Source organism: Protobothrops mucrosquamatus, unplaced genomic scaffold (assembly GCF_001527695.2).
Source record: "Protobothrops mucrosquamatus isolate PMUCROS unplaced genomic scaffold, P.Mucros_1.0 scaffold14, whole genome shotgun sequence".
NCBI classification, from domain to species: Eukaryota; Metazoa; Chordata; class Lepidosauria; order Squamata; family Viperidae; genus Protobothrops; species Protobothrops mucrosquamatus.
The window spans coordinates 1531865-1542991 of NW_015386401.1; the positions used below are offsets into that span (position 1 = coordinate 1531865).

At 42.8% G+C, this 11127-nt stretch overlaps 2 protein-coding genes across 2 annotated transcripts in view; one reads left to right on the plus strand and one right to left on the minus strand.

Moving 5' to 3' along the window:
- Positions 1 to 5037, plus strand: part of REX1BD (required for excision 1-B domain containing) — a 14765-nt gene extending 9728 nt beyond the window's left edge. Inside the window, exons 4-5 of the mRNA XM_015810723.1 lie at positions 3167 to 3255; positions 4920 to 5037. Of these exons, the coding sequence (XP_015666209.1) occupies positions 3167 to 3255; positions 4920 to 4992 (162 nt within the window). The 3' untranslated portion in view covers positions 4993 to 5037. The remainder of the gene's footprint in view (positions 1 to 3166; positions 3256 to 4919) is intronic.
- A 1258-nt stretch (positions 5038 to 6295) lies between these two features.
- CRLF1 (cytokine receptor like factor 1) overlaps positions 6296 to 11127 on the minus strand; it is an 81998-nt gene continuing 77166 nt past the window's right edge. Inside the window, exons 7-8 of the mRNA XM_015810683.1 lie at positions 8701 to 8876; positions 6296 to 7380 (exon numbers count right to left, since the gene is read on the minus strand). Coding sequence (XP_015666169.1) covers positions 7357 to 7380; positions 8701 to 8876 — 200 coding nt within the window. The 3' untranslated portion in view covers positions 6296 to 7356. The remainder of the gene's footprint in view (positions 7381 to 8700; positions 8877 to 11127) is intronic.

Below are 11127 nucleotides of genomic sequence, written 5' to 3' on the forward strand. Positions count from 1 at the left end.
CAGGACTGGCCTAGGGGTATTTTAAAGGGGTTTTAAATTAAATTTTTAGTAGAAGCGGCCAAATTTAAATAGTTATTTTTAATCTTTTTAAATTTTGTATTGTATTATATCATTGTTTTAAACTGGCTGTAAGCCGCCCTGAGTCCTCCGGGAGAAGGGCGGGGTATAAATTTAATAAAATCAAAATCAAATCAAAATCTTGGAGAAACCCCTACTTAGAAATCTAATCTTTGTAAGGCCACACTCGGAATACGACATCCAGTTTTGGTCACCACGATGTAGAAAAGATGTTGAGACTCTAGAAAGAGTGCAGAGAAGAGCAACAAAGATGATTAGGGGACTGGAGGCTAAAACATGTAAGGAACAGTTGCTGGAATTGGGAATGTCTAGTTTAACGAAGAGAAGGGCAAGGGGGGACATGATAGCAGTCTTCCAGTATCTCAAGGGCTGCCACAAAGAAGAGGGAGTCAAGCCATTCTCCAAAGCGCCTGAAGGCAGGACAAGAAGCAATGGATGGAAACTAATCAAGGAGAGAAGCAATCTAGAACTAAAGAGAAACTTCCTGACAGTTAGAAGAGTTAACCAGTGAAACAACCTGCCTCCAGAAGCAGTGAATGCTCCAACACTGGAGGTTTTTAAGAAGAGATTGGACAGCCATTTGTCTGAAATGGTATAGGCCAGGGTTTCCTGCCTGAGCAGGGGGTTGGACTAGATGACCTCCAAGGTCCCTTCCTACTTTATTATTATTATTATTATTATTATTATTATTATTATTATTATTATTATTATTATTATTATTATTATTATTATTATTATTATTATTAAAGTAGGGTTGCCAGTTAGGTGGAGATTTATTATCTGGATTTCAACCTGAATGGCCGTGCTCCAACTGGACATTATATGATTCGTATAGCAACATGTTCATTAAAATATTTGTTTTTATTATTTTATTATTTTATTTTTATTTTTTATATTATTTTATTTTATTATTTTTATTATTTTATTTTTTATTTTATTTTATTATTATTTTATTTTATATTTTTTTTGTCCCCCTTTTATTATTTTTAGAAATAACCCAAAGTGGCCAACATCCTTAATACTCTTTCGTCATCTTATTTGCCCCATAACAACAACCCTGTGAGGTGGGTTGGGCTGAGAGAGAGAGAGAGAGAACCTGGCCCAAAGTCCCCAAGCCAGTTTTCATATCTAAGGCGGGACTAGAATTCCCAGTCTCCTAATGATTGGGCCAATGTCACTCAGCCAGCTTTTGATTGGGCTGGTGTCAGCCAGCCAGCTTTTGTCTAGGTAGGATTAGAACTCAACGTTTCCTGATTTCTAGCCTAGTGCCACAACCACTAGACCAAACTGGCTGAAATGCATAATATAACACTATACTATGATAGTATAATACTGGCTATAATGCCACACATATAGCAGTATCAGAGGAGATGGGTGTGAGTAAATAAGAAAATAACCTAGTTGCTGTTGTTAGGCTGAACTAAAAAAAATTAACAGGCTCATATCTGGTTAGGTCCAGGATGGGAGACCACTAGGAGTTCCGGTAATGGGGCCCTGTTGGAGGTGGCTGAAGGGGTAAAAAGATATTATCTCCATCACATCTGTCTCTTCGCTCTTGTAGGTGTGGTTTTAGCATAGGTTTTAAATAATATTTCAGTGTTGGCTTGTTTTATTTTTTTAATCATTTATTCACCTTTTATAATTTGTAAAGGCACCCAGAATCACGTTGTAGGGGAGATGGGCAACCTAGAAATTTAATAAATAAATAAAATAAAATAAAATAAAATAATAAAATAAAATATAAAATATAAAATAAAAAATAAAAAATAAAAAATAAAATAATAATAAAATAATAAAATAATAATAAAATAAAATAAATTAATAAAATAATAAAATAAAATAATAAAATAAAATAAAATAAATAAAATGGCAAATGGCTCTTATAACAATGCCAATAAAACTACATGGATGTTTGCAATGGATTCATCTGGGGTTTTGCTCCACTCAACGGACGCTTCACCTTTATTCCTTCTTTTCTCTTTTTAGAGGGTTTTTTTCCCCCTTGTTTTTGATCTGCAAATCTTGGGTGTTTCCTGGAGTTGATACAGAGGGAAATGCATAACAAGAAAAGGAGACTTAAATTTCCTTATTAGTGTGTTTTAGCGGCAAGATTTCAATCTGCATGGGGCATCTGCAAAGTTTTCATTGCACCGTTATCCCTCCGTTCCCCTTGAAAGGTACTTGGGGTCCTGTTGCCCCAATTTTTATGCTCTGTTAGAAAGGCTGAGCCAGACGTGGGTGATGGTAAAGGTGAGGCTGAAGAAAGGAAGAACTGAGCATTACAGCGGATCTGCTCAGTTCTAGATTAATACTTTAACCTCAAGCTGATCTCCTCCAGATGTGGGGGATTTCAGCTCCCCCCCCCCCCAGTTCATAGCCAGGCACACCTGGAGGACATCATATCGGGGAAATTGACTGTAGTCAGCTGTGTTCACACACACGGCACTTAGCCAGATTAAAGAGACTCAGTTTCTGTACTTGAGTAACATGGTGTTTGTTTTGCGGTTTTACGTCTTGGTGTGTTGTCCAAACCCAGTTTGACTGCAGCTAATCCTTGATTTATAACCATTTGTTAGTGACTGTACAAAAACGCTGAAAAAAAATGAATTACAAACAGTCCTCACACTTATGACCATTGTAGCATCTAAATTCAAGCACTTGTCAGCCGACATGTATTTATGATCGTTACGGTGTGTGTGTGTGTGTCACATGATCACCATTTGCGACCTTCCTAGTTGCTTCCAACAAGCAAAGTCAATGGAGAAAGTGGATTTACTTAATGACTGCATGATTTGCTTAACGATCATGGTGATTCGCTTAACAGTCATGGCAAAAGTGGCAGTAAAAATAATTTAACAAGTGCCTCGCTTAGTGATAATTCCCGTTCCAATTGTGGTCATAAGTCAAGGACTACCTGTAGGTTATTGTTCAGCATATTGCATAAAGCCAGAGAATGCATTAATTCAACAACCTGGTTAAGCATCTTCCAAGAATGCATCTAATTCTGGCGGACGAGGGGAATTATCAGCTTTATATCTTTGTCCCTGTTTCTCAGGGAGGGTCTCACGTCCACTTTTTTTCTTTCCAGACAGCACAACTGCAGCTTGCTAAACAAAATGTTCAGGACCATCCCGGAGTAGAAGCCCACACACAGGAAATGCAAGAATTGAAGCACAAGTGAGTCACCAAAGCTGCGGTTGTCAATACAGGCTTTCTGAAGTTTACCCTTTCAACTAGGTTTTAGCCACATTCGCTAATTGAGCACTACTGGTTACAGCAAGTTGTGTATTGTGGTGTTGTATGCTTGTAAAGGAAGGATGGACAACTTAGTTTGGGCTTAAGGTTGGATCGCCATTTAAATGGTGTGTTCAAGGGCCAGGCTTCAGGATGGGACAAGGCCAGAGTATGGAGGAGGGAAGGAAGGAAACGTAATGTGTAATATGACATTGACTTCATAGTTCACACTAGGTAGTCCTCGACATACAATTGTCCCCAAAATTCCTATGGTTAAGCAAGGCAGTTGTTAAGTGAGTTGCGCTCATTTAATAGAATAATAACAGAATAACAGAGTTGGAAGGGACCTCGGAGGTCTTCTAGTCCAACCCCCTGCTCAGGCAGGAAACCCTATACCACTTCAGACAAGTGGCTGTCCAGTCTCTTCTTAGAAACTTCCAGTGTTGGAGCATTCACAACTTCTGGAGCATTCACAACTTTATGATCTTTTTGCCACAGTTAAGCCAATCACTGCAGTTCTTAAGTGAATCATGCTGTCATTAAGTGAATCTGGCTTCCCTTGTTGACTTTGCTTGTCAAAAGCCAGCTGGGAAGCTTACAAATGGCAATCACATGATCCTGGGACAGCGCAACTGTCCTAAATACAAGCCAGTTGCCAAGCGCCTGAATTTTGATCGTGTGACCAAGGGGCTGCTGCCAACGGTTGTATGAAAACGGTCCTAAGTCACTTTTTTTCATTGCTGTTGTCACTTTGCACGATCACTCAATGAATGGTTGAAAGTCAAGAATTAAATCAAGCTTAGCTAGTTATCAAGCAGCTGCCTTGAGCTTTCCTTGAATTGGATAACCTGCATGTGTGAACACAATGCCTGCACTGTGATACCTGGAGGAAGGCCTTTGATTAGATGCAGTTTGGCTTGAGGGAGAATTGGTCAACTGAGCAACGGTTTGAATTTGTGATACGGTCTCTGTGTCCCTTTTGCATCAAGACCATTTTCATGCCCCCCCATCCCCAAGACACCCCCCCCCTTCAATCTTTCCCAAGCAGAGGAACCGTTCCTGCCTCTTGCACCCTTTTCATACTTGGGAGAAAGGAAACCGGTTTCCCATCATTGGGACTTTCAAAGCATCCGAGCTGAATTTCCCACAATGCTTAGCGGCGCGTGGCATCGTGGGAAACTCCCTTCTCTCCATGCAGGGACACCCTTGGGAAGAGAGTCCTTATGGGAAAGCGGAGTCACGATTTTTGCCCCAAAACGGGTCCTGTCCTTTCACAAATCAGGGCAAGGGGTAAACGCAAGCAAATTTGAAGCGAGGATGTGGGAATATTTTTCTCTTTTTTTTATTCAAAAAGGCCTCGGTAAGGGTCTTCAAAGGCCGTATTCTATCCCCCCCTCTGCTGAGCCCCCATTTTTGCAGATTGTTCCATGTTGGCTCTTTGAAGCCTAACTCCCCCCCCTGCTCCCCCCACTCCAGCCCATCCCAGCCCTGGGGTTGCCCCTCTCGTAGACTTTCATAAACAAGGCTGGGCTGCGAAGGACGCGGGTGAGCGCGGCTAATCGGCTCCATATGGTGCTTTATTTATCGTTTCCATCCGGCTCACGCAGGCTAATTCAAACCATCGAAGCAATCAGCGAAATTCTTCAGGATTTCAAGTACGATTCGGAAGAAAGCAGTTGACAGGCTGCCCCGTGGGAGAAAGATGAAGAAAGGCTGGGGATGGAGGGGGGGGGAAGAGATGGAGACATAAGACATCCTCCCCCCCTCCGCTAAGGTTGGTCCTCGCCTGCTCGCAGCTCGCCCACCCCGGCTTCCCTCTTTCGTCATGCCAGGCCGATGCCCGCAGGTGAGATGCTGCAGGAGGCACAAGGCTCGGTGCTGTTTGGCCACCTGCCCAATGAAGCCAGTTCCTTGGCACTTGGTCCCCACTGCCTTTATGGGACAAGGAGGGGCAGGGGGGAATAGCTTGTTTATGTTCTGAAATAAAGTGGGTTGTTTTTTTTTACCCCTTCAATAAAAAAAAAAGCAGACTCCTTTTTTACTAGTCTCTCTTTATTATCTTGAGCAGACCAGATGTTTTCTTGATCGGTTAGCCCCAGATGGACATCCTTTGGGAAGGAGGGAGGGAGGGAGGGAGGAGGGCAAAAAAGTCAAAATGGCAGCTCTAGGGTCTGTGTTTACAAACCTCATCTTTCATCACACTACTTTTCCGTTGGAGTGAAATCTTAAGTCTTTCTTTACAAGGGATTAAGAAATTGGGTTTGGAGGTGGGTCATTTTTAACGTTGAGCATTTATTTGGATGTTCCCCCTGCCTGACATGGATATTCTGATCGTTCCCCCTCCCCAATTCTGGATTGTAATCCTAAACCAGGGGTAGGCAACCTTGGCTCTTTTATGACTCGTGGACTTCGACTCCCAGAATTCCTGAGCCAGCCATGCTGAGGGGACAGGGAGAAGTTTCCAAGCTGAGCCATGCTGGCTCAGGAATTCTGGGAGTTGAAGTCCACGAGTCATAAAAGAGCCAAGGTTGCCTACCCCTGGCCTAAACTGTCATAGGTAATCCCAGATACATCCCCAGCACCGGGTTTTCCAAGTCACTGAATTACAGATACTTACTTGACTTACAACCACAAATAGGCCCAAAGTTTCTGTTGCTAATGAGACAGTAGTTAATTGAATTTTGCCCCATTTTATAACCTTTCTGGCCACCATTGTTAAGCGAATCGCTCGTTAGTAATATGGTTGTTAAATGAAATCTGGCTTCCCCATTGACTTGCTTGTCAGACATTTGCAAACGGTGATCACATGACACCAGGAGACCGCAGCTGTCGTAAATAACATGCCGGTTGCCAAGCGTCTGAATTCTGATCACGTGACCATAGAGGGGATGCTGCAATGGTTGTGTGAAAAATGGTCATAAGTCATTTTTTTCAGTGCCGTTGAAACTTCAAAAGGTCACTAAGTGGACTGTTGTAAGTCAAGGACTACCTATACAAACTCCATCCTCCGCCACAGGGCCATGTTGGTTGAAAATGGCAGCATTTGTAAACAGTGAGGGAAATTAGGGTGGCTAGTTTTTTTTTTCTAAATGCCATAAAAATGAGAGACGCCATAGTTCCCTTTCTGAGGTGAGCTAAATGGCCTGTCCAAGATCAGTGGCATGTTACTTTTGAATAATTGTAGAACGCAACAAATAATGAGATTGTGGTCTTTGTCCCCAACTTTTTGCCTTTAATGCTGTTGGAAACAAAGATGCTGGTTTGGCCCAATTAAAAAGGAGAGGCAGGTGACGTCAGTTCAAAAGATGGCTTCGGCTCTGGGTGCAAAACCTCCCAGATTTGCAGAGGTAAAAAAAAACCTGTTGCTTCGGACATAAAGTAGGTATTGAACACTTAATATTTTTGACAACAGAGCACACCGACAACAACAAAAAAAACCCTGTGAAATTTCACAACCAATTTTTCCATTCTTCTTTTTAGAATTTGGAGGTTAAATGTAAACCTGTTTCTTTTTTTTCCTGATGACACAGCTCGTTTCTTTAGCCGTTTCCGCTTTTCAATCAGCTGCCGATTCCAATTTCATAACTGAGGAATATAAGAAGAAAACGGCTCTCCTGAAGCAACGGAACCTCTTTAGGGCCTGCTTAGAGGGAAAACCTGGGTGGATTACAAATTTTTATCTTGGCACTGTAAAAACGAAAACTGGCACGGAGAGGTCTTTTCCCAGCAAAATGTCCTTCAGCTAAGGGGAACGCCTTTATATAATAATTAGAAAACTCAAAAATCCAACTTGGCTGAAGAACGTCGTATGCGAGAAGCTGATTTAGAGTTACTCTGGAGGAAGAGGCGTGGACTGCCCTCTGCCCAGCTTCTAGCTAGTTTGCAGAAAGGGTGTTAGTGGTGGTGATACAATCTTGGCAATGCCGCTCAAGGCACCTGGATTACGGCTGCTCTTGATTTCCTTTGTGTGTATCCTCGGCAGGCCTGAATCCAACAACCGGGTTGGCTCTTAAGTGAAACACCCAGTTCCACCATCCATCCAAGCTACAATTTGTCACTGGATAGGACCTGGGGAGAAAAGAGAGGGTTGAAACCTGATATGGCCAGCATAGGCTCCACAGCACACCCTATTTCCCCGCTTCCCCAATTGACAAAACCCCAGCCCTATTTATTTGCACAAATATTTGTAGAAACCCCCCCCCACACACACACACACTTCAATAAGAGAGTCGCAAGCAATTTCCGGTTTTCCTATTTTAATCCCCTTTTGGTGGATCTTGGGCCCGTCCCTCCCTCTTGCCCAACCCACCTCACAGGGTTGTTGTGGTGGGGAAAATAGGAGTCTAGGTAGTCCTTGACTTAACAACAATTCGTTTAGTGTTTTAAAATTTAGGTTTTATATGGGGTATTTTAGAGCAGGCCTTTATTTAATCTGATTTTAGAATAGAAATTTGAGTATATTTATTGTGATTTTTATTATCGCCTGTTCACCACCCTGAGTCCCGTAAGGGAGATAGGGCGGTATACAAATTTAAATAAATAAATAATAAATAAATAAATAGTGGCCATTCAAAGTTAAAATGGCACTGAAAAAAGTGACTTTTGATAAGTTTTTCACACTTATGACTGTAGCAGCAACCCCATGGTCATGTGATCAAATTTCGGAGGCTTGGCAATTGGTTCATATTTATGACGGTTGCAGTGTCCTGGGATCACGTGATCCCCTTTTGCGATCACCTTCTGACAAGCAAAGTGGGGAAGCCAGATTCACTTAACAACCGTGTTACTTAACAACTGCAGTGATTCACTTAACAACTATGGCGAGAAAGCTCATAAAATGAGGCAAAACTCACTTAACCTCTGTCTCGCTTAGCAAAAGAAATTTTGGGCACAGTTGTGGTTGTAAGTCGGGGACTACTTCTACTAGGTATAGTTCACCTCCTTGAGTTGATCAAAATACATTTATTTAAAAGTGGGATAAGAATCTAATTAAAGAATGTGCAAGTGTCTTTTTACAAAGCTGTCTCCTGAGTACTGAATCAGCTTTTTTTTAACCTCAATCTGTTTCATCCATAATCCCAAATTAAAAAGAAAAACCAGTTTAATTTCAGTTTAGCAAATATGTCTTCCAACTAGTTGAGTAGGTAAGTAATCACTTGGAGTCAATAAGTAGCTCTATGCCAGGGGTCTTCAAACTTGGCCAGTTTAAGACTTGTGGACTTCAACTGCCAGAATTCCTCAGCCAGCCCTGGCTGGCTGAGGAATTCTGGGAGTTGAAGTCCACAAGTCTTAAATTGGCCAAGTTTGAAGACCCCTGCTCTACGCCCATCCTTGTATAGACTGAATGACTGCCTTGATTTTCAGTGAAAACCCAGGTGTCCTTTCTACCTGGTTCCGTGTTTTGTGGGACTTCTGCAGTGCCACCCGCCACTGATCATACATTTTGATGCTCAAATTGGCACAGGTTCCATGTTTGCGCATCCATCCAAAGAACTGCTTGAGCTCTCGGCGTAGCGTGTTGTTATGTTCTCCATTCTTGGGTTCACAAACTCCCGGTGTCCGTCCTGAAAGAGGAAGAGAAGATTGACAAGGGATATTCTTCCAGAAAAAAAAATCCACAAAACTCTTAATCTTTGAATGCTAGAGGAGGAAGAGAGGAAGAAGAGAAGAAGAAAAAGAAGGAGAGGAAGAAGAGAAGAGGAGAGGAAGGAGAGAAGAAAGAGTGATGGGAAGAAGAGGGGAAAGGAAGAAAAGGAGAAAAAAGAAGGGGAAAAGGAGAAGAGAGGAAGCAGAGAAGGAGAAAATGAGGGGAGAGGAAGCAGAAAACAGGAAGAAAAAGGGAGGAGAGGAAGGAGGAGGAGGGGGGAAGAAGGAGAGGAGGGGAAGAAGGAGAGGAGAGGAAGAAGGAGTGGAGGAAGAGGGTTCTGCTGAATAAAAAAAAATATTTAGCAAAAAAGATTTATTTAGCCCAGCTTCCTTTCCATTTCCTGCAACAACCAATCGGATGCCGCTAAGATGCCTACATAAAAGTTATAAACCAGCTTATCAACCTACCCATGTTCTCTGCCCAGCAGTACTGTAACTGATTTGCAGAAAACTACTGTTATCCAGCAAGAATAGCACAGCTATTAGAAGTAAATTTACATGCTAAGCTAGACACGTTTAATAAATAACGAAACAGAACCCATAAGAGCAGCCCAGCTGGATCTAAACACCCAGCGTTACAGCTGCTTCCAGATGCTTACACAGGTGCCTTTGAAAGTTGCCAGGCATATAACCAACATATGACCTGCTGTCTTCTTTTGGCTACAGACCAGCTACTGGTATTTATTTGCCAGCTCCCTCAAATTATTAAAATCTGCAGAGGGGATCACAGATAGGGTCAAGGTGATTACACAATTATGTGTTCTTTATTTGTGTGGGACATATTATATCTATGTAATGCAGTGTTTCTCAACCTTGGCAACTTTTAAGATGTGTGGATATCAATTCCCAGAATTCCCCAGCCAGCCATCCTGGCTGGGGAATTCTGAGAATTGATTTCCACACATCTTAAAAGTTGTTAAGGTTGAGAAACACTGGTCTAGTGCAGAGGTAGGCAACCTTGGCTCTTTTATGACTCGTGGACTTCAACTCCCAGAATTCCTGAGCCAACCATGCTGAGGGGAAAGGGAGAGGTTTCCAAGCTGAGCCATGCTGGCTGAGGAATTCTGGGAGTTGAAGTCCACGAGTCATAAAAGAGCCAAGGTTGCCTACCCCTGGTCTAGTGTGTGGTATGTTGAAATCGCTGTTTGCAAGCCATCTCACTTCCCAAGATGAAGCAAAGTATAACTGTATCAAAGAATTTTGCGGGCCACTTTAGAAGCTCAGCTATCTTTTTTCACAAGGAGAAATCCACCAGTGCTTTGCCTATAATATATTATTCCCCTTTTTAAAAAAAAAAAAAAAATAGATTGCATGCTTTCATTTACCACTCCAACATCCTCCTGAAATCTTCTCAATTATTTTTCAGCTGGCACAATTGATCCTCAACCCATCCTTAGTCACTTAGTCAACCAGACAGAGATAAAGCTGCTGAACATGAGGAATTAAGTATATGTTCTCTTCAGGGAAAACTGGCCGATCCTCCCTCGCTCCTTCCTTCCTGCCCTCCCCACTGTCAGGTATCCTAAAAGCCAGGAGGAGAGGAGCTGAATGTTATGTGTGAAGGAGGCTTGGAAAGAATGGATTAGATAGGGCAGCATTTGAGGTCCAAGTGTTTGTGGATTTCTCAGCCGGCTTTGGAACAAGAAACCCAGGTGCAGGGCAAGACCGCAAGACCCAGATTTCTTCCGAGTCTCTTGGCTTGGAAGCCCAAATCTACTTCTGACACAGAATCAGATTCTCAGAACGTCTACTCAGATTTCTGGGAAGAGGAACGTGACAGAAGCTCTGAGCTTCAAGCTGGAAAGCTGCCCAAGGTGGTCACCAAGAGAAAACCCAGAAAGCAAGCATCTGGCAAAGGAAGAGGAGTTCCACTTAGGGTTTTTTTGCTGCTCCCCATTGTGACCAGGCCACAAGCCAGCAAAACAGAATAACAGAGTTGGAAGGGACTTTGGAGGTCTTCTAGTCTAGCCCCATCAGTACGCTGATGACACTCAGCTGTACATCTCCACCCCAGGCCACCCCAACGATGCCCTTGACGTGATGGCCCGTTGCCTGGAGGCCGTACGGGTCTGGATGGGGAGGAACAGACTCAGACTCAACCCTTCCAAGACCGAGTGGCTGTGGTTGCCGGCGCCCCGGCATAGTCAGCTGATTCCATCGCTGTCTATA